Here is a 19,582-nt window from a genome sequence, read left to right as displayed (position 1 = left end):
GGTAAGTCTGGGACACCCTGTATATATATATATATATATATATATATATATATATTTAAAGTCCCTCAACACGTAGCCACCTAGCGGTTTAATGTGGAACAATGACAGGAAAATCACAAAAATTTGTTGCCGTGAAATCACCTTATATTCTTACACCGTGATTTACACCGATTGTTTAGTACGCGTACCAAGTACTAAATTTGCTTCTTCAATAGGTATAAATTGTTTAGTGTAAAATCTACACCAATCAAAGAAGCAGATTTAATACTTGGTACGCGTACTAAACAATTGGTGTAAACTAAGCCTATTGGTTTGTTCTTTATAGCTGAACTGATTGCACTAGTTCAGAGTTTATCTTTTTCCCTCCACATTGGAAGGAGAAAAATAAACTCTGAACTAGTGCAACCAGTTCAGCTATAAAGAACAGATCTTATGTGAATTCGATAATAATTCTATATGTCAAATATACGTAAAACTTTCACTTTTCACCTATGACTATGAAAATATGAACTGCAAGTTACCCCCACTTTTCTTATCTAATAGCGTTTTCGATTATACAGGATTTGAACGACCCAGGGTTGGTTAATGACGTCATTGCAACCTCTCCACCAATGAAAGACTTGCATTTATAGTAAAATAGTGATTGATCAACCCTGGGTCGTTCAAATCCTGTATAATCGAAAACGCTATAACTCGTGTATAAGGACATGTATCCAACCACGGACTAAAAAATAGGGGGACTGAGTCTAAAGCCATAGTATAAGCGCGAGGGGGAGATAACTCAAATATGCGGGGGGAATTGCTTTTTGCCATATTGGCTTAGTTTACACCGATTGTTTAGTACGCGTACATTAGAACATATAATACTGGAAGGAGCCTTAGAACATATATACTGGAAGGGACATAGCTGACTTGCCGTTGTCCTCAACATCTATCTATCCTTGTCTGTACATTTTATTGCAATACGCATGCGTCGATTATGTTGATGTGTGTGATGACAAACTAGACAAGCTTATCTATGACAAGCATTGAGTAAAAAGAAACAGGAGGGAGCATATACTAGCCAGGACTAGGTAAATCCGCGGACGGATGTACGTCATGGCAGCCATCTTGAGCGACCACTTTTTGAAAGTGAGAGGGAATGCTCGAGCATAGCGGCAAGCGGCATACCGTACGCCGTACGCATTAAAATGCAGTGTATAGTCTTTTATGCAACAGTGTATGGAAATAAACGATCAAAATGGTATACTGTAGAGCTTGTGGCATAACAGCAGCAGCTCGAAATCATGGAATAACGTTTCATCGGTTAGTATTATCAACAATAATGAGATTTTTATTTTGGAGATTATAATCATATGTATAGTATTGTGAAATTGTAGATTCACAATAATTACTAAATAATTTTCACTCACAAACAGGTTTCCGAAAAATCCGGATCAAAGAAATGCATGGATAAATTTTTGTAAGGACGAAGGATTTAATATAAATTTAGATTTTAGATTTTAACATTGCTCTTATGGAAATACTGCACGAGTGCAATTCTAATGAAAAACGCCATTAAAATTTGGTATTATTGTTGCATATTATAGTTATTTTCTTTAAATTGTACATTATTTCCTAATTAAACATAACAAGTCATTCAATATTGGCGCCCTTGAGCGGCCATCTTGAGCGACCACTTTATATAGTCACTTCCGTCCACAATTTTAAGGGCGGTATTCATAGGCCGGTATTCATAGTCCGTTCTTATATTTAAGATTGTCTTAAGCACGGACTTATATTCGCTCTCTTCGTCACACATAGATTGTGTCTGACAAAGAGAGCGAATATAAGTTCGTGCTTAAGACGATCTTGAATATAAGAACGGACTATGAATACCGCCCATAGTCCGTTCTTATATTCAAGATCGTCTTAAGCACGAACTTATATTCGCTCTCTTCGTCAGACACAATCTATGTGTGACGAAGAGAGCGAATATAAGTCCGTGCTTAAGACAATCTTAAATATAAGAACGGACTATGAATACCGGCCTAAGACCAAACGCTCCCTCCTGTTTCTTTTTACTCAATGATGACAAGCCTTCCAATATAATCAAGTCTAAAGAAATAATCATAAAAAAGTATACAAAACTAATACTATTTAAACATCAATGAAGTTTTTAAATATTTTTTTTATTATTTATTATAATAATTTTTATTGTACTAGTTACTATATATACAAGATATAATTAAAATAAGATAACAAACTTTAGAGGAGCGAGAATATTACATAATAATAAATATTACTTTTGCATTAAATACAGCGTGTAGCTGAACAGTCATTTCAAGTGCAGTTTACTTCAGCGTACTATCTTAAGGATAGATTCTTGAAGACAGCGTGTAGACGAGGCATAAATCTATAGAGAGAAAGTTACCTCATACGCAAAGAGGACGAGCGGCAAAAGGGGCAAATGCAGAGAAAAGCGAGCGGCAAGAGGGTCAAATGCAGAGAAGGGCGAGCGGAAGAGGGGCAATGATGATGTCATCTGCGAGCAGAAGCTATCTCAGACAGCTACTGTTTGCAAATGAGATCTCATGCTCTCCCCTTCCTTCATCGCCCTCTCGCCATCAAGCTGTTTCTAACTCTCCCCTTACTTCATCGCTTCACGCCACAAGCTGTTTCAAGCTCCCCCCTTCCTTCATCGTCCCTCGTCAACAACCGGTTTTACTGAAGTAACCTTCTCTCTATAGATCTTGGGAGTCATCATACCAACAATATAAACGAGTGGTCAGACAAAGAGAGGTAGTGGGATTGTTTTGATTCATTTCTTTGTAAGCTTATTGAAAACCTCCATTTTTTATATACATATGTGTAGAGTATACATATGAATATATACATGAATAGACTTTAATGAAGAGAGTCTACAACAGAAAAAAATTAAATAATCCAAATGCTCTCTTTGTATGATCGCATGTTGAGCAGCACGGCGTTTTCCAGATTGTATAGAGTTCATTGAATTTATGTAAATAATTAAAATATAATAAAAAGAATTTTTACACAACATTTTTTATTTAATAAAAATTGCCAAAAAACGTTTCTATTTTTTTATGATTAATGTAGTTTTTTCTCGTAAAGTCTAATTCATAAAGACCATTTCCGGCAACAGCATACATATGGGAACTATCAAATTCTAAAGCAAATATTAAGCCATTTATATCATACGTCTAAAAATTTTCAAGAGGGTTAATAATAATTCACTAATAAAATACAAGATACGAAAAATTTGAAAATAATACAAACTTGAATGGCAACACTCTTTCTCTGATCCCATAAAACAACCACATCATGCCCTGTCATAAAAGTGTTCATATTATCTGATGAGTAACAGTATGACCAGTGATATTTGGAAGAATCCCATGTACGTACAAATTTGGATGTTCTGAAATCACAGTACAAATATAAACAAATTGAATGGCTAATTGATATTAACAATAAGATTTATTACCTCAAATCTATTTTTCTAATAGAATAATCAAAACGCATGAGAATAGTATGAGTATCTTCCCATATTAGTTGCTTACAAGGATCATCATATTTTATATTCATTATCTGATAACTAAAATTCCTTTACATTAGTTTGTTGTATATTCCAAACATACGTACTTGGTTAGGTTCACATATATTGTATTTTTGCAGTTTTATATTTTTTAGAATTTTCGGGTTATCAAATCGTTTTTGTAAATTATAATTAGAAATGTTATTAAATCGGATCATATAATAGTGTCTGTATAAACATAGTCCATGAGTACGTTTACACGGCAACGTCAATCGGGTTTCATAACTATGGATGTTACTATATCCAATTGAGATTGACGTGTGAATGTAGTCAATGTTCAATCAAACATTTGTAGAAACCGATTAATTAATTGAAACATAACTTACCTTTTATCAAAATCGTAAATTAGAAACTTATGAGAAAAACCTGACCAATCATAGGAAGTAACCGCAAATTTTGTTCCTTTAGGGTCAAATGAGATTGATTGAATACAACATCTGTCGCCACAAAATATTTCGTTTTCTTCCGTACAACCTTTTCTATCATCTGAATATTTCAGTATCTACAAAAAAACAAACTTTTTACATACTACATTAACATAGCATTATTGCAATTTTTCTTTAATCTTGCCTTTAATAAATTTTCAGAATTAATTATAATGTGTTGCGATGTTGCGTTTATTCCTTCAATTTTAAAATGCACATTATGTATTTTTAAAGGTTTACGTAAAAAATCCTTTTGATTATCTTTAATTTCCCAGCGGTTAATAATACCTTCTCTGCAAGAAATTTTGTCAAAAAAAAAAAAATAAATAAATAAACATAAAACACAGTTCATAAATAAATACTCACCTGTCGCCACTTATAATATAATTACCGCAATGAGTATAAGTTTCAATAAAAGCCTTGTCAGTTTTCAGAATATTTTTACCCTTTTTAATTGTACCGTTCTTTGCGCGTTTAAAAGCAAGAAGATCACCCGCACAAAATGACCAAACCATATTTCTAGTTATTTGTACGCTTCGATTTCCATACTGAAAAGGATAGAAATAGGATTGTCCTTGCTCTATATTGATTTCCTCCATTTTATATATTTGTCTCTTTTTACATTTTTTATGTATCCAGTTGTAATTTGTAATAAATTTAAAATTTTTATCTAAAGATAATAGTGGTTTACATCTGTAAAAAAAAATAAGACATGTGTTCTTCAATGTGATCTTATGTAAAATCATGAATATCTATCTTCTGAAAATATGTAATTATTGAAATATATTTAAAAAAAATATAATTAAAAAATTAAATCAAGTTTTGCTAAAAACAAGATAAAAAGTTGTGACTTAAGGAAATCCTAAAGTGGTTTGTTTTATCGATTTTTTTCAAATTCACATACTTTTTTTGGTCGTGTAGAATGAAAAATCTTTTTCTGTAATTAAAGCACATAAGCTAATACACTACAGACGATCGATTTGAAAAGATTTTTCAAGCGACGCAGCCAAAAAAAAATAAAATTTACGAAAAATAGAAGCCAAAACAGATATTGTATCTGGAAAATCCTTTCAAGTCGGCCGTAGTGTATTAGCATATGTACTTTAATTATTGAAAAGGATTTTTTATTCTATACAGCCAAAAAAAAGTATAGTGTATTTGAAAGAAATCGGTAAGATAGACCACTTTAAGATTCCCTTAACGTTAATATGTGAAAAAGTTTTATCAACAAATATTGTATTAGACTTGAGAAAAAGTATTTTTGTTAAGAACACTGTTTTATTAATAATTTTAATTGAACAAATTTGGATTAATTTAGAAATGAGTTAATGATGTCATCGTCTCCGTCAATAAAAAACAAAATAAAATAACACATTGGTTTAGCGGGAAACGTGATGAAAAGAAAATTCTAGAACAATGCTCAGATTTAGTTAAGCATTTCAACCGATTTCCGTGATTGACGCTTCCTTACTTCTCTTTATCGCACACGACGCACACGACGCAGCCGCTAGGGTTTCTTTTTGTGTAATTTTTTTCGTGAACCTATTTTACTGAAAACAAAAAATAATGAATTCCTAATTTAAAAAAATAAAATATGAAAAAGATTAAATTTTTTTGGTTTTTTATAAGATAAAATGGTCTTTTGTGGGCGGTATTCATAGTCCGTTCTTATTCCAGAATTATCTTAAGTACTGTCTTAAGATATTAATATGGCTTTCTGATTGCTTCATTGCATTTTAGGATCATACTTAAAAGAATTTTAGAGATAAGAACGAACTCTGAATAACGCCAATAACTAAAAAAAGAAAAAAAAAAAAAAAAAGAGAAAAGAAAAAAACGCGTTAGCAATAGTACCTTATTAGTGACGTGGAAATCTATTGAAATATTTCCACATAATAAATTTAAAAATAGAAAAATATTTTTAATAAATTTTTATAAATTTTAATAATAAAGAGAGAACATTCCACTCATAAATTAATAGTGTCGCTTCTAACACTCGGCGCTGGACCGAGCAACTTTGGCGCGCCCGATGAGAAGAGGAAAGGAGACGTTAGCCACGGAAATCGGCTGAAATGCTCGACTATTTCCAAGCACTGTTCTAGAATAAATTGAAATATAAATAAAATTAAGTTTTATTTAACTTACCGCTCACGAAATTTTTTTGATTTCTGATTCGTGACAAGCAAATGTTCACTTTTTTTCTCTAATGTATTATATGCCACAGTATTAAATCGTTTGCATACCATTCTAATCCGTGATAAAGTATATACATCACAGAAATTAAAAATTATTTCTAATATTTCGTTCGGCAAATTATACAAAACAGACATTTTTGTCTTCCTGATTGAACGTTACCACGTGAGAATATAGATATTATAACTGGTATGTTTACTTTACTGAACGTTATACTTTTTGATTTTTAAAGTGTAATATCTTCAGCTTAAGGTTACACGTGTTAACAATATGGTAGCTAATGAATGTTCTCCGATTAAACGACTCGACGACTGGACAAATATCCGTCTAGTTCCTAATATAATTGTAACGGTCAGAGCACCGCGTGCACTGTATCAAAATGTCCGTTAACCGTTTGAATTAAATCCACGTGCTCCGATTGGATTAACACCGACTGTACTATAATGTAGATCAGGAGTTTGAATATATCACTGGTTTACCAATATAAATGATGGTTTTTATTGCAATTTGCAAAATACACTTAATACTGGTTAATCGCTCGCGAGACTAGATCTAATTCTACGACGACTCTAATTCTCGACTGTTCCTAATGCCGGCTCCAAACAGAATGCTCCTTAACATTTGGCTTCGCATAAAGAAGCTGGTCTCGAATGTTCGAGAATGTTTTGGATTGTTCGCCGCATCCGGTTTCGTACGAAAGCATTGACTTAGGCCGAATTTCCACTGAGCGCGTCGCGTAACTAATAATAATAACTACTAATAACTAATAATAACTACTAATAACTACTTATGTAAATCTTATTAATTATTTATCTTATTAATTTATTTTATTTAAGAATTATATTTCTCTTATTTTTTCAATTCTATAATTACTTACTAAAATATTATTTATATTGTTCACAGTATCTCGTATCACTATAAGTATCTTATATTTTGTCTTGACAGATTAATAAATTTTATAAAAAATGGTTAGATGTATAGTACCAGGCTGCTCCATGACAAATGAAAAAAATAAAAGAAAAAGCGAACTTCAAAAAATATTAGAGCAAAATTTAAAAATTAGTTTACATAGGTAAGAAGTTCATCTTATTATTTAGATTAGGTTCCAAAACGTTCTTTTCAAGGAAAATTTTAGAAATATATACTACACGTAATGTATACTATATTATATCGAGTAAAATTTTTCTTGGAGAAGACATTTTGAAACATTATCTTACTATATAATTTTATTTACACATACACAAATAGTGAGTTCTATGTGTGGTGATTACTAAACAAATATGGCGGCCCCCCCCCCCCCCTCGCCGCAAACGTGCTCCCCCGGTACAGCTTGTGCTCCGTCTCTCTATTCTTTAGTCCGTGGGTTTGGCAGAACGGAGAGAGAGGCAAAACATAGGGGATATTTCTGTTTTTTTTTTTTTGCGCGCATCATGACAGTAATGGCCGACAATTGTCAACTGGTCATAACGTGAAAGTCGGATATCATAAGTTACGTGTTATGTGTACGAACATTATACCCTATTATTATATCATATATATAAATATGTTAAAAAATAAAGATGTGCAGTGCGTGTGGATATTAGAAGAAGCCTAACGGCCGTCACATGGCTGTCACGCTCGTTGTCAATAGCGACTGCGCATCCTACCTGCGCAGACAAAGAAAGAAACCTTCCCCTATGTTTTGCCTTTTTGTCCGTTCTGCCAAGCATGCATGCTGGGTCTAGTTATATATGTCTATGGAGGTAACCTTCTCTCTATAGATCTTGGGTATTCTACCGTCTGCTCAGGTCTCCGCCATTTCTGTTCCATTCCCCCACTCTTTGCCCTCACGCTTCTGTCGCTGAGCTGACAAGTTTATGATGATTAGGTTATGATTTCTAAGCTGCTCGAACTCTGTGTTTACGTGTATTTTGATTATCCGACTGTGAACAAAAAAAAGATAAATGCTTTGCTGCGTTGCGGTCAATTGTACCAATAGAACAGAAAAAGGTGTTCGAGTATTTGCATTTTCTGCGGATAATGTTCGTCGACAGCAATAGATACGTAATCTCCGCAGAGAGTCTTGGACACCAACCAAATCATTGTGCCTCTGTGAAGTAAGTTTATTCTTTTAAATTTCCAATTGACGTAGCTTTTTCTGTTTGTTTAGAATCATGGGTCGTTTTTTTTAAATGTAGTTTAGATTTGTCACCGTTTGAAATTACATAAATATGAATAACTGTAATCAATAAGGACATTTGTCTTATAAGCAGTTTTTTATTTCAGAAACATTTTGAAGAATCACAGTTTGAGACTAATCGAGCAGATAATTGGCGAAAATTAAAACCAAACACCATACCAACACTTTTCGATATACCTGATCCACCTGCAACGAATAAAAATGAAACAGATAAACTAAATACAAATGCCACTGCTAAGAAAGACGTAAATTTTTTTATTAATCTTATGTTTATATTTAATCACTCGTACAATGTGTACAAGAGTATTAGTCACGTCCATAAATATATTAATAATAAATAAATGAATAAATAAACAAACAAATTAATATATTATTTCTTTTACCTTACTGTAATGTATCATAAAAACTTACGTTTTTCTCAGCAGTGGCATTTGTATTTGGTTCATCTGTTTTATTTTTATTCATTGCAGGTGGATCCGGTATATCGAAAAATGTTGGTATGGCGTTTGGTTTTAATTTTCGCCAATTATCTGCTCGAACTGTGTGAATCAGTCTCAAACTATGATTCTTCAAAATGTTTTTGAAATAAAAAAACTGCTTATAAGATAAATATCCTTATTGATTACAGTTATTCATATTTATGTAATTTCAAACGGTGACAAATCTAAACTACACTTAAAAAAACAATCTATGATTCTAAACAAACAGAAAAAGCTACGTAAATTGGAAATTTAAGAGAATAAACTTACTTCACAGAGGCACGATGATTTGGTTGGTGTCTAAGACTCTCTGCGAAAATTACGTATTCATTGCTGTCGACGAACATCATCCGCAGGAAACAAAAATAATCGAGCGCCTTTTTCTGTTCTATTGGTACAATTGACCGCAACGCAACAAGGCATTTTGTATCTTTTTTTTGTTCACAGTCGGATAATCAAAATACACGTAAACACAGAGTTCAAGCAGCTTAGAAGCCATAACCTAATCATCATAAACTTTTCAGCTCAGCGACAGAGGCGAGAAGGCAAGAAGTGGAGGAATGGAACAAAAATGGCGAAGACGTGAGCAGACGTGAGAATACTCACGTTTTATAGTGCCGTAACTGAACGCGTTGCCGTAAGGAGACAAAAGATAATAGTAGAGAATAATGGCTTAGTTTACACCGATTGTGTAGTACGCGTACCAAGTACTAAATCTGCTTCTTTGATTGGTATAGATTTTATACTAAACGATTTATATCTATCGAAGAAGCAGATTTAGTACTTGGTACGCGTACTAAACAATCGATGTAAACTAAGCCAATAATTATTTAATAATAGTATTAAATAATAATTTAAAACTTACGAATATTGTTACATTTTCTGTGACCTATCTCATAACGAATGCGCGCGATCTGAGATCTCGTACAAAGAAAGAATCTTTTATCTCTAGAATGTCAAGCAACTGAACCGATGCGTCGCGCAAGGAGTCGCGCGGCACATGATGCGATAAAATGGGATGTTTTGATTGGTTAATTCGTGACGCGGCGGATAACGCGACGCGTGACGCGCTTAGGCCGAATTTCCACTGAGCGCGTCGCGTCACGCGTCATCCAATCAAAACACATATTTTATATGTGTTGTATAATACATATTATACAACATATATGAAATGTGTGTTTTGATTGGTGACGCGTGACGCGACGCACTCAGTGGGAATTCAGCCTTAGTGGGAATTCGGCCTTACACTCCGTCCCTATATTTCCTATGTCTATGGCTGCAAGGCAGAATACGTGAGACACATCAGTTTGGAAACATGGCGGATCCACTGAGTTTGTTGCGGCAGTATAATGTTAATAAAAAGGAGATAATCGAACGCGAGAATCAGATCATATTTGGCGAGTTTTCCTGGCCAAAGAATGTCAAGACTAATTATTTGACTTATGGGTGAGTGTTCGTTCCACTTACATCATATAGTATTTTGTAATTGCAATCTGTTTCACCTTTAAAGGCAGACAGTGAGGGAAGGTAATGACAAGAGTTTGATGAATTGATAAATAAATGTACATATTATATACAATTGTATATGAGAAATAAGAAAACTGAGAGTGTTAGAAGTTTTATCCAAAACATACGTGTTTATTGTATTGATGCAATTTTCTTCCTTCAAATTTTTCCCTATTTTTTCTTCAATTTTATAATCATTTTAAAAGAAGAATATTCAAACTCTTGTAAAATTTGTATTATTTACAATATTTCTTATAATTTTAATCAATTTTTTTTTCAATTTGTATATTAGTTTTTTAACTCATTCTGTGATGTTTGATTTGAATTGTGCTAAACTAAATAGTTTAACTAAATTTTCTCATTGTTGTGTTTGTAAACAATTTTGTAAAACGATTTATTTTAGAGTTACATTAAAGACTGCTATTTATAGATAAAACATTAGTTACCGTGTAAATCTTACAAATAATTAAGTTGATTTTATTTAATGTTGGATATACTTGTTTATCTGTTTTCTCACATTTAAGATCAAAATTGCAATTTCAATATTTGTCTCTAAATTTGTAAATTAAATTTATATAAAACAATTCATATTTGAAACAAATTTGCATAATATATATTTTATTTAAAGAAACATAAAAGTTATAAATATTAATAATAGAAGTATCTTATATAAGCATGTTCTTTTTCTTTAAGAAGTACTTATACATTTTTTTCTGTTTTTATTTCAGATCTGGAAAGGAAGGCACACCTAAGGAATATTATACTCTCGAGTGTCTTTTATTCTTGCTCAAACATGTTCAACTCACACATCCAGTATATGTGCGACAAGCAGCCGCAGAAAACATACCTGTCGTGCGTCGGCCTGACAGAAAGGACTTGCTGGCCTATCTCAACGGCGAAACTGCCACATCAGCCGCCATAGACAAGTCAGCACCCTTAGAAATTCCGACACAAGTAAAACGTGCCGCCGAAGATGGCTTGGAGAGTGGCTCATCGAAGAAACCTCGCTTTGAGGAGACTCACGTGCAAAAGGTAAAAGAGCAACTGGCAGCCCGTTTAGATGCTCCCAAGGAAGCATCGGTCACTGTTGACAACATCAAATCGCTGTCAGAGGCGATGTCGGTGGAAAAGATCGCCGCGATCAAGGCGAAACGTCTGGCAAAGAAGCGCACCACAATCAAAGAAAACGACGACATCGGCATGGGTTCGGATCTACGTGTGATCCTTGACATGGATGTGGACGATACGAAGGACATCGTATCGCGCGAACGTCAGTGGCGGACGCGTGCTACCATCTTGCAAAGTAGCGGTAAGATATTTGCGAAGAATATTTTTGCGATTCTGCAGAGTATCAAAGCGCGGGAAGAGGGTCGGCAGAAGGGTCCGGCCGTGCCCACGCCTATGGTGACGCCGCGCTCGACACCCATGCGACCGTTGCCACAGCCGGCCGTCTACAATCGTTACGATCAAGAGCGCTTTATTCGTCAGAAGGAAGAAACTGAAGGCTTCAAGATCGACACTATGGGCACTTATCACGGCATGACACTGAAATCCGTGACCGAGGGCACGAATCCCACCGTGAGGAAACCACCCACCAATCCGTCCGCCGCGCCGAACTCGGGTCTGCTGCCAACCTCCGCCGCTAAGTTAACGCCGCAGCAAGCCGCGCAGAACAAGCGACCTAGCCGAACACCCATCATTATCATTCCTAGCGCCAACACATCTCTTATCACCATGTATAATGCTAAGGACATTCTGCAAGATTTGAAATACATCAGCAACGAAGACAAACGAACACAAGGTTGCAAGCGAGAGAATGAAGTGCTTCTACAGCGTCGCAAGGAAGGTGGTTTGACCGTACCCTACCGAGTGGTCGACAATCCGCAGAAGTTGACCAACGCCGACTGGGAGAGGGTCGTCGCTGTGTTCGTCATGGGACCGGCGTGGCAATTCAAAGGCTGGCCGTTCGATGGCAACCCAGTGGAGATCTTTTCAAAAAGTACGTGTCTTTTCAGTAAAAACGTCAATTTTTATCTCATTATTTTAATGCATGTAAATTATTAGATTTTTCTTTTATATATCTTTTTATTCTATATAAAATTTTATGTTTTGTTCTCTTTATATGAAATTATGAATGAGTTATAATAAACAAGTTGGATTAAATATTGTTCTTTATTATTGAATATCTTTACTTTATTACATTGCAAGGGTTACATTAAATGTAATACTTTGTAAGCTTTATGTTTATCAGAATAAAGAAAATGTAATTTTTACATTGCTGTTTAGTTTGTCTTTTTGCTTGGTATTGTATTTCGAATGCAAGTCATTACAATCTTTCTTCTACCTTACAGTATGTGCATTTCACTTGAAATACGATGAGATGAGGTTGGACACGAATGTATCACGTTGGGCTGTCACAGTGATCGAATTGAGCCGGACAAAGAGGCACTTGGACAGAGCAGCGTTAATGGTATTCTGGGAACATCTTGACAAGTGAGTACCTTATAATAATTTAATTTCTTGTTACATCTTTCTAATGTATAATTTGTTATTTTTTTAAATTTCTAATGAAATCGTGTAGCTGTCTTATAAATAAAGATTTTTCTTGATTAACATGTATGTGGGCGTATTATTATTTATAATCCAAAATAAACTCTATCTTTACAGGCATATGATCAAGAATAAGCCGCATCTTCGTTTCTAAAATCGTAATCGGATTTACGTATGTGTGTGTTCTGCGTATTTTCTAGATATTTTCGTAAAGAAGCAAATGAGCATTGTACATATCTGAGAGAGAAGTGATATCTACACGTGTATATATATGTATATGCATAATTAATAATTGCGTTGTTAATGCGACGTGAACCGAGCGTATCGTCAGTATGGAATTATGTTAAGTTTACATTACATCTTGATAATGAAGTATTATTCAGTAATACTTGGTGACAGCCACTTAATTAAGATAAAGACCACCCATTTAAGCGTAAGATTTTTTAAATTGTAAACTAATAGCGAATCTCTCCTTTCCTTTCATTTATCGTACATAGCCGGTTTATCCATACTCACCACCGTTCGAGATTTCTCATCTTATTTGTGATTCACCACGATTCACCATTTTCATAGTATATATTAATTATACTTAGCGCAAACTGATGTGCCTGTTACTGAATAATTAATAAAACATTGAAACACAAATACGTAAGTGTCTATTCTTGGGTGAAAATTAAAATTAGCTGTGCGTAATCCATCCATATCTACCTACGTCAGCGATTATGACAACGGCGAGAGAAGGTACACGAATAATTTTTGCAACTTAGCCCACGCAATTACAACCCTCGCAAAGAGCGAGGTTTAAATTTCATCATTAATCTGATACGATGCGTAGAGGCGCGAGTTAACTTGGGAATGATTGATTAAGCTTGATCAAATTTACTTAGGCAATATAACATCGCAAGCATATCATTTGCGTTATTTTTGGTGAAAAGGATTAACAAACTTTCACTTACACTTTGCATCAACGGAAGAATTTTAATTTTAATGACGTCAATCGTAAATGAGAATTGTAGCATCGACTCGCCTTTAAAGTGTTCTTCAAGCGAGCGTGCAAGAGGATTACGTTTTGGCGGTCGATAGCGGTGTTAAGTTTCTTCACGCGTAGCTTTGTAATTCGAGATGCGATACCGCGGATTCTCCCGTGGGAGAAAAGACGCGGGGATCCGAAGGGGGTTGCGAATGCGGTACGAACCGTCGTACGGCACCGTGTTTTCTCTGCCCCTAAAATCAAAGCTAAAGTAAATCGCTCGCGGCGCGATTTCAATTGTACGGTACGATTGACCGACCGGTGTTGTTTATACGGTGGCGGATCGAATATTTCTAACTAGATTACCGCCGCTCTATTACTTCGACAAATACGACGGATTTATCCCCGCTATCTCGCCTGCGCTCCTCGAATAACGATCGCTCGAGGGAGATGATTGGGAATCGTTGCGCGTTTCTTTTCAATTATCATGACATGTTTTTTCGTGCAGAAAATCGAATAATGTTCGAATCGAATCGCCTCTTCTTTGGCATGAATCAATTGATACATGTAACATAATTGCAATATAAATAAATAACATACTTTGCACTTAGCGCAGAAATTTTTTAATTTTTTTTATCCTCAGCGATAAGTCTTTTCTTTTTTTTTTCATTTTAATGTAACTATTATTTTTAATTAAAGCAGACTTTTTGGATATAATGAAGAAGATAATAATGAAATCTTTTAACTCATTTTTTTTTCAACTTTACACCAAACTTTGCTTTTATTTTCTGCATTACGGAACTCTCTTGCAGCGATTTTTTTCAATTGCATATATAGTTGTACATCCAGGAAAAGATATTCAGGCGAACTTATAATTACACTGCGCGCAATTCGGTTGCACGCAGGGAATACCCGGCAGTACGGCAGGCGGCAGATGATGTAAGATGCTTGCCGATCTAGCAGCTGCCACTTGAGCGCACACATGCGCATCTCTCAGTTGCTGCTGCACGCCGGGAGTGAAATAATTGTTATAGCGAAAATTTAAAGCCACGGCTTCCTGCTCAGCCGCGGTTTTCGCGATCGGCAGATCAGTTCCCTTGGCCAACTGTTCGGTTGCCGGCACGATATTCAGCAGACAGTATCCCGCGTCGCCGTAGACGTTTCTGGACAGACTGGTGTAGATCGTCGGTGCCAGCATCGTGCCGGAGATCGATTGCTGCTGCTGCTCCCCGGCACCGCTGTCGACGATGGTTTGCGGAGGTCGAAAGGCCGAAGGCGTGTGGCTAATAGATGATATCGTCGACTCGACCATGCCCAGATTATCGCTTGCGAAGTACTCAATCGCCTTTAGCAAATCCTGACCGCAACGTTGCAGCACCAATTGCAAGACCGACAGCTTGGTATTCGGGAAAAGACGCGCTAGAGTCTCCACGGAGGTTTGAGACACCGAAGTGGATTCCTTGGAACCTTCCAGCTTGCTGGTGTCGAAAAGGAGGTTTCTGGATCTTGCACAGGTTTCCAGACCGTCCTGAAAGCGAAAGGAAGATAGAAATATGGACGGAGAACGGTGATTACATGTACACCAATGAATGATTTTTAATTCTTGTTATACGTACGGAACAGTTTTGAAGACGAACAGCATCATTGGTCGACGGACGCGGAAGATCCTTCGACTCCTCCGAAGTTCCATCGACCTTCTTCGAAGCGAGATTTGCGTCCTCGCTTTGATCCACCGTCGATTTCGGCTCCGTCACAGACATTCCGAAGATCTTTCCCGGCGGAAGTCGATCGAGCTTCTGTCCGGTCGCTACCTTTGCCATTTTAAGAGCAATTGCATCCTCGGCCGCTTGTTGTCTCTTCAGAGCGACCTACCCGAAGAGAATAAAACTGTCTTAATTAAAATTTAAAATTCTCCGTCGTATTTATAAAGTCCAATAAGTGATTAAAAATATATTATTCTTAAAATTTTGCAAAAATAGAAAAGTAGAGCAGAAATTTTCAATGCTGCAAGATAACTTGATAATAAAAAATATTAATTAGTGTAAATTACAATGTAACAATAGACAAGTTATGCACGAATGTAATAGAATAGATTCTAATTACTTTTTTCTTTTCAGAGATTGAGTGAAGAGTGAAATCACACATAAAGGCTGGGGCGGATAAAAATGTGGTCCATGATATCGATTTGTGGTTTCATGCTATAATTAATATGGTAAAATATTTTTTTACTTTTAAAAGTCTTCACATATGTCGTATGTAAAGACTTTTATACATAGCAATCGAATCATGATGGATCATGACTGCGCTCGACTTATAAATGGACCCGTCGCCTATGTATAGGGGCGCATTTACCGCGTGTTATTCCAAGCTGGACCACCCGCAATAATCTTTCACATCGGCTGATGCCGAGAGAATCTATTAGCCAACCGCTTCTTTATCCCATTTTTTCGTTCGATCCCGTTCGATCATTGAAACCCGAAAGAGATAAGTATCCGATTTCAGAGTTAATATATCGCCACATGTTCTTTTTACACTTGTTACAAATAGCATTTGTTACAAAGTTTTACTTACAGAAATATCTCAATGCGTCACACGGATTTAACGACATAAGTGATATTATTTTTATATATTTTTGGCATCGGTATTTTTATTACCAATTTATTCGAGCCGCGCTTTAAAGCTCGCGTCACAATTTGCAATATTTTCCACAGGCAATGTAACGAACATTAATTTCCTAATGGCGTGGCCGTTTGCGTAGAATTCAGCAAGCGTAATTCCGATAATATTTCCGAGTAATACCACCGACGGTTCCGTATTAATCACCGCGGATTACGGAGTTGGCGCGCCGCGCAAAAGTTTCCGCGGCAAAACCACGCGGTTGCTCGCGGTACACCGGCGATTATTGCCGGATGGACGATCTCGAGAAACGTATGTTTTGTTTGACCGCAATCGTGCGGGGTTTCTCGCTCTGCCGACTATTTTTGTTCAAAGATACAGGGGGTAGCGCGCGAGAGCGTTAACACCGCATCGAAAGTCACGCCGCAAACAAAGTATCGAGTGTCATAATGCCTATGCAAACAGAAATGAAACGCTATACGGAGCGTTAATGGATTTAATTTATCTCGCCCCTGCTGTTCCTATCTTCCTCTTGAAGATGAGCGGCTGTGTCGTGGGATGCATTATGCATAGGGTGGACCATATTGCCGAAATTCGAGAGATTGATGACTTGATTTGGCCGTTCGCAGTTATAATAACTAGAGATCTAGCAAGCTTCCAAAGTGTAATCTTTGATGTTTTGAATTACATTAATTATACATTCGCGTGTTGCAATCGATAAATGGAAAACGCCAATGGAAAATAAATTTATGAAATTAAAAATAAAACTTTGAAATCTGTCTTAACTTTTTTTTGCGTCTTCTGCAGAATTTTATTTTAATGCGTATTATTATTTTTTTTAAATAAATTATTATCTATAACGTCGATTTAATCCCTTGTTTTTTTATACAAAAAGGAACTTTGTACACGCAGCTCTCTTTTCATTAAGGCACGCGCAACGCGACGATAACGAGTACCGATCAAGCGTCTCTTTAAATACCGAGGGTGAATCATGCGAAATAAAACATAGAAGACGCATTAATTACACTCAACTGCGCGTTCAATAAATTGACATTTTTCTTTCACATTTTCTTTACGCTCAAAGCGCGTAGATAAGCACGCGCGTACTGAATTAGTGACAGTGAAAACGGGACGGGACTTGTGACATTTACATTCGCGAATGATTGTCATTTTAGATTTGACATTTTGATTAACATTTTATCCTATTTTTGCACTTTTCTGATGGTGAAACTAGCGCAAAAACCCGTAAAAACCCGGCAAGAACAGCGCAATTATTCACATAATAAAATTACACGAGAAAGGATTCACGGAAAAATTGGACTCGGAAATTATTCGTAAAAATATTCTATCGTGACAGAAAAGAATTGCTTAGAAGATTGTTTAACAAATTAAAGATTTGCGTATTGCTTACCTGTGCGGCCATCACTCGTTGCCGTTCGGCGATTAGCGAACACTTCGGACACAGGCATTCCCGATAACGACACTCTCGTTTATGGCCCCGTAACCACGAAATCAGACCATGATTTCTGCAACGAGCGCATTTCGGTCTCCTCTGTTTACCGTCCGTTCTCTCGTTGTTCTCATTGTTCTCCAACTTGCTCTTGCTCTTGCCGCGAAGCATAGTGGCAAAATCGATGCAAATCGAACCTCGGTCCTCTCTTTTTTCTTATTTAACCATTCAAATAGTATCACACATATCTCCTTAAATAAGTAAAAATTCTACAATTATTTATTTACCCGCACACTCTTTTTGCCAAAGAGTATTCAAACGATTACCTGTGTCAATCTTTTTGAAATTGCTGGTACACATATAAAAAGTTTCTTGAGATAGACAAATATTAGAAATTGACAAGTAAATCATACATATAAAGAATAATCACAAACAATATAATAATTAGACACATATAATTATAATAAATAATAAATGTACTAGTGGTTATTTTATTATTGACTGTTCTGTGTGTGCGTGTGGAGTTTTTATAAATTAATTTTATATAAACCTCAACATATTATATAACATTCATTTCTGACTAGTGCAATTCTTATGTAATAGCTTTGTGGTGGACCGCCGATAATATAACTGGTCGAAAACCGAACTTTCTAAAAGTGCGCATCAGAATTTAAAAGAATATTACAAAGAGAGCGGTGACGCTTTAGGTGTTACGTTTTCGCGTTCACGAGTTCTTGGCGATTGTTAATTCGGAACTGCGCGAAAAGGGAGCGGATCTAATCGTCGACAAGATTTCGTTTGGCTTTCGACTTGGCGACGGTTCGGTTTGATTGGCCGCGGATGTACGGATATACACGATGTTTAGGCTCTTCCACACGATTCCGCAGCATCCTCAGGGTGGAGGAGGGTCCAGAAGACAAACACCGGCTGGACCACCCTTTCTCGGCGATTGGTTCCGTCGTGTTTGCTCCTGTCGCCACTCCTACCGCGAGACGTGATACCTCACATTGTAGGGTATCGTACTCGAATATCGCGGATACTCGCTAGTGTATGATTTTATTTTATTTTTCCATGTTACCATCGTCGGAGATACGGAGACAAGCGACACCGCAAATTAATGGGTCGTATGAATCAAAGCCAAGTAAACATTTTTAAATAGAAGTAAACGCAGTTTCACAAAAATAAACTGTTAATTAATTTCATAATTTTTTTAAAAGTGAATTGTTAGACTGCTGTATTTAACTTGTAATTATATATCCTGCATAAAACTTCACTTGTAATGTATTTTGTTTCAAATTCTTCCACGGATATCTCTATTCTCATTAAGAAAAGTTAGCAACTAAAATGCTAGCGAAAAATACAAATTGATTTATTAAGAGTTAATGTTGTCAAATTATCTAGTTAATATTATTTCTTCAAACAGTAAACATTTGTATTGAAAATACAATTCCTGCTCTTAAAATCACAAAATTATGACAAATTTTATGAAATTGTGTTTGACTGTTAGCTTTATAAAACAATAAAATTTTACAAATAGATAGGTATTAGTTTGTATCTTGCAATATGAAATAAAAAATTTCAAACATAATAAAGATTGCATAAGTCACATCAAAGTAATA

The 19,582-nt window shown here is 35.7% G+C and overlaps 3 protein-coding genes across 10 annotated transcripts; 1 reads left to right on the top strand and 2 right to left on the bottom strand.

Moving 5' to 3' along the window:
- Positions 1 to 2,104: 2,104 nt before the first annotated feature.
- Positions 2,105 to 9,862, bottom strand: LOC136998714 (F-box/WD repeat-containing protein 4-like). 7 transcript variants are annotated; one of them, XM_067351808.1, is made up of 8 exons: positions 6,166 to 8,340; positions 5,492 to 5,570; positions 4,387 to 4,713; positions 4,166 to 4,313; positions 3,922 to 4,097; positions 3,485 to 3,595; positions 3,280 to 3,418; positions 2,106 to 3,203 (listed from the first exon to the last, which is right to left on the bottom strand). In XM_067351808.1, the coding sequence occupies exons 3-8, from the start codon at positions 4,617 to 4,619 to the stop codon at positions 3,051 to 3,053; spliced, it is 960 nt and encodes a 319-aa protein (XP_067207909.1). In that variant the 5' UTR covers positions 4,620 to 4,713; positions 5,492 to 5,570; positions 6,166 to 8,340; the 3' UTR covers positions 2,106 to 3,050. The 7 variants fall into 7 exon arrangements, with proteins under 7 accessions (XP_067207906.1, XP_067207911.1, XP_067207909.1 ...); XM_067351805.1 differs by lacking the exon at positions 5,492 to 5,570 and having other exon boundaries at positions 2,105 to 3,169; positions 6,166 to 8,367; XM_067351810.1 differs by lacking the exon at positions 5,492 to 5,570 and having other exon boundaries at positions 2,105 to 3,203; positions 4,387 to 4,568; positions 6,166 to 8,354.
- Positions 9,863 to 10,134: 272 nt separating this feature from the next.
- hyx (cell division cycle 73 hyrax) lies at positions 10,135 to 13,572 on the top strand. The gene is made up of 4 exons (XM_012360412.2): positions 10,135 to 10,317; positions 11,106 to 12,376; positions 12,729 to 12,870; positions 13,045 to 13,572. Exons 1-4 carry the CDS (start codon positions 10,187 to 10,189, stop codon positions 13,079 to 13,081), a joined length of 1,581 nt encoding a protein of 526 aa, XP_012215835.1. The 5' UTR covers positions 10,135 to 10,186; the 3' UTR covers positions 13,082 to 13,572.
- On the bottom strand, positions 13,230 to 19,517 carry LOC105668176 (doublesex and mab-3 related transcription factor 3, truncated-like). 2 transcript variants are annotated; one of them, XM_012360411.2, is made up of 4 exons: positions 18,290 to 19,517; positions 17,925 to 18,214; positions 15,514 to 15,765; positions 13,230 to 15,425 (listed from the first exon to the last, which is right to left on the bottom strand). In XM_012360411.2, the coding sequence occupies exons 2-4, from the start codon at positions 18,132 to 18,134 to the stop codon at positions 14,757 to 14,759; spliced, it is 1,131 nt and encodes a 376-aa protein (XP_012215834.1). In that variant the 5' UTR covers positions 18,135 to 18,214; positions 18,290 to 19,517; the 3' UTR covers positions 13,230 to 14,756. The 2 variants fall into 2 exon arrangements, with proteins under 2 accessions (XP_012215834.1, XP_067207912.1); XM_067351811.1 differs by lacking the exons at positions 17,925 to 18,214; positions 18,290 to 19,517 and adding an exon at positions 16,001 to 17,849.
- Positions 19,518 to 19,582: the final 65 nt, after the last annotated feature.

This window comes from Linepithema humile, chromosome 3, assembly GCF_040581485.1.
Source record: "Linepithema humile isolate Giens D197 chromosome 3, Lhum_UNIL_v1.0, whole genome shotgun sequence".
Lineage (NCBI taxonomy): Eukaryota > Metazoa > Arthropoda > Insecta > Hymenoptera > Formicidae > Linepithema > Linepithema humile.
This window is presented reverse-complemented; position numbering and strand designations above follow the sequence as displayed.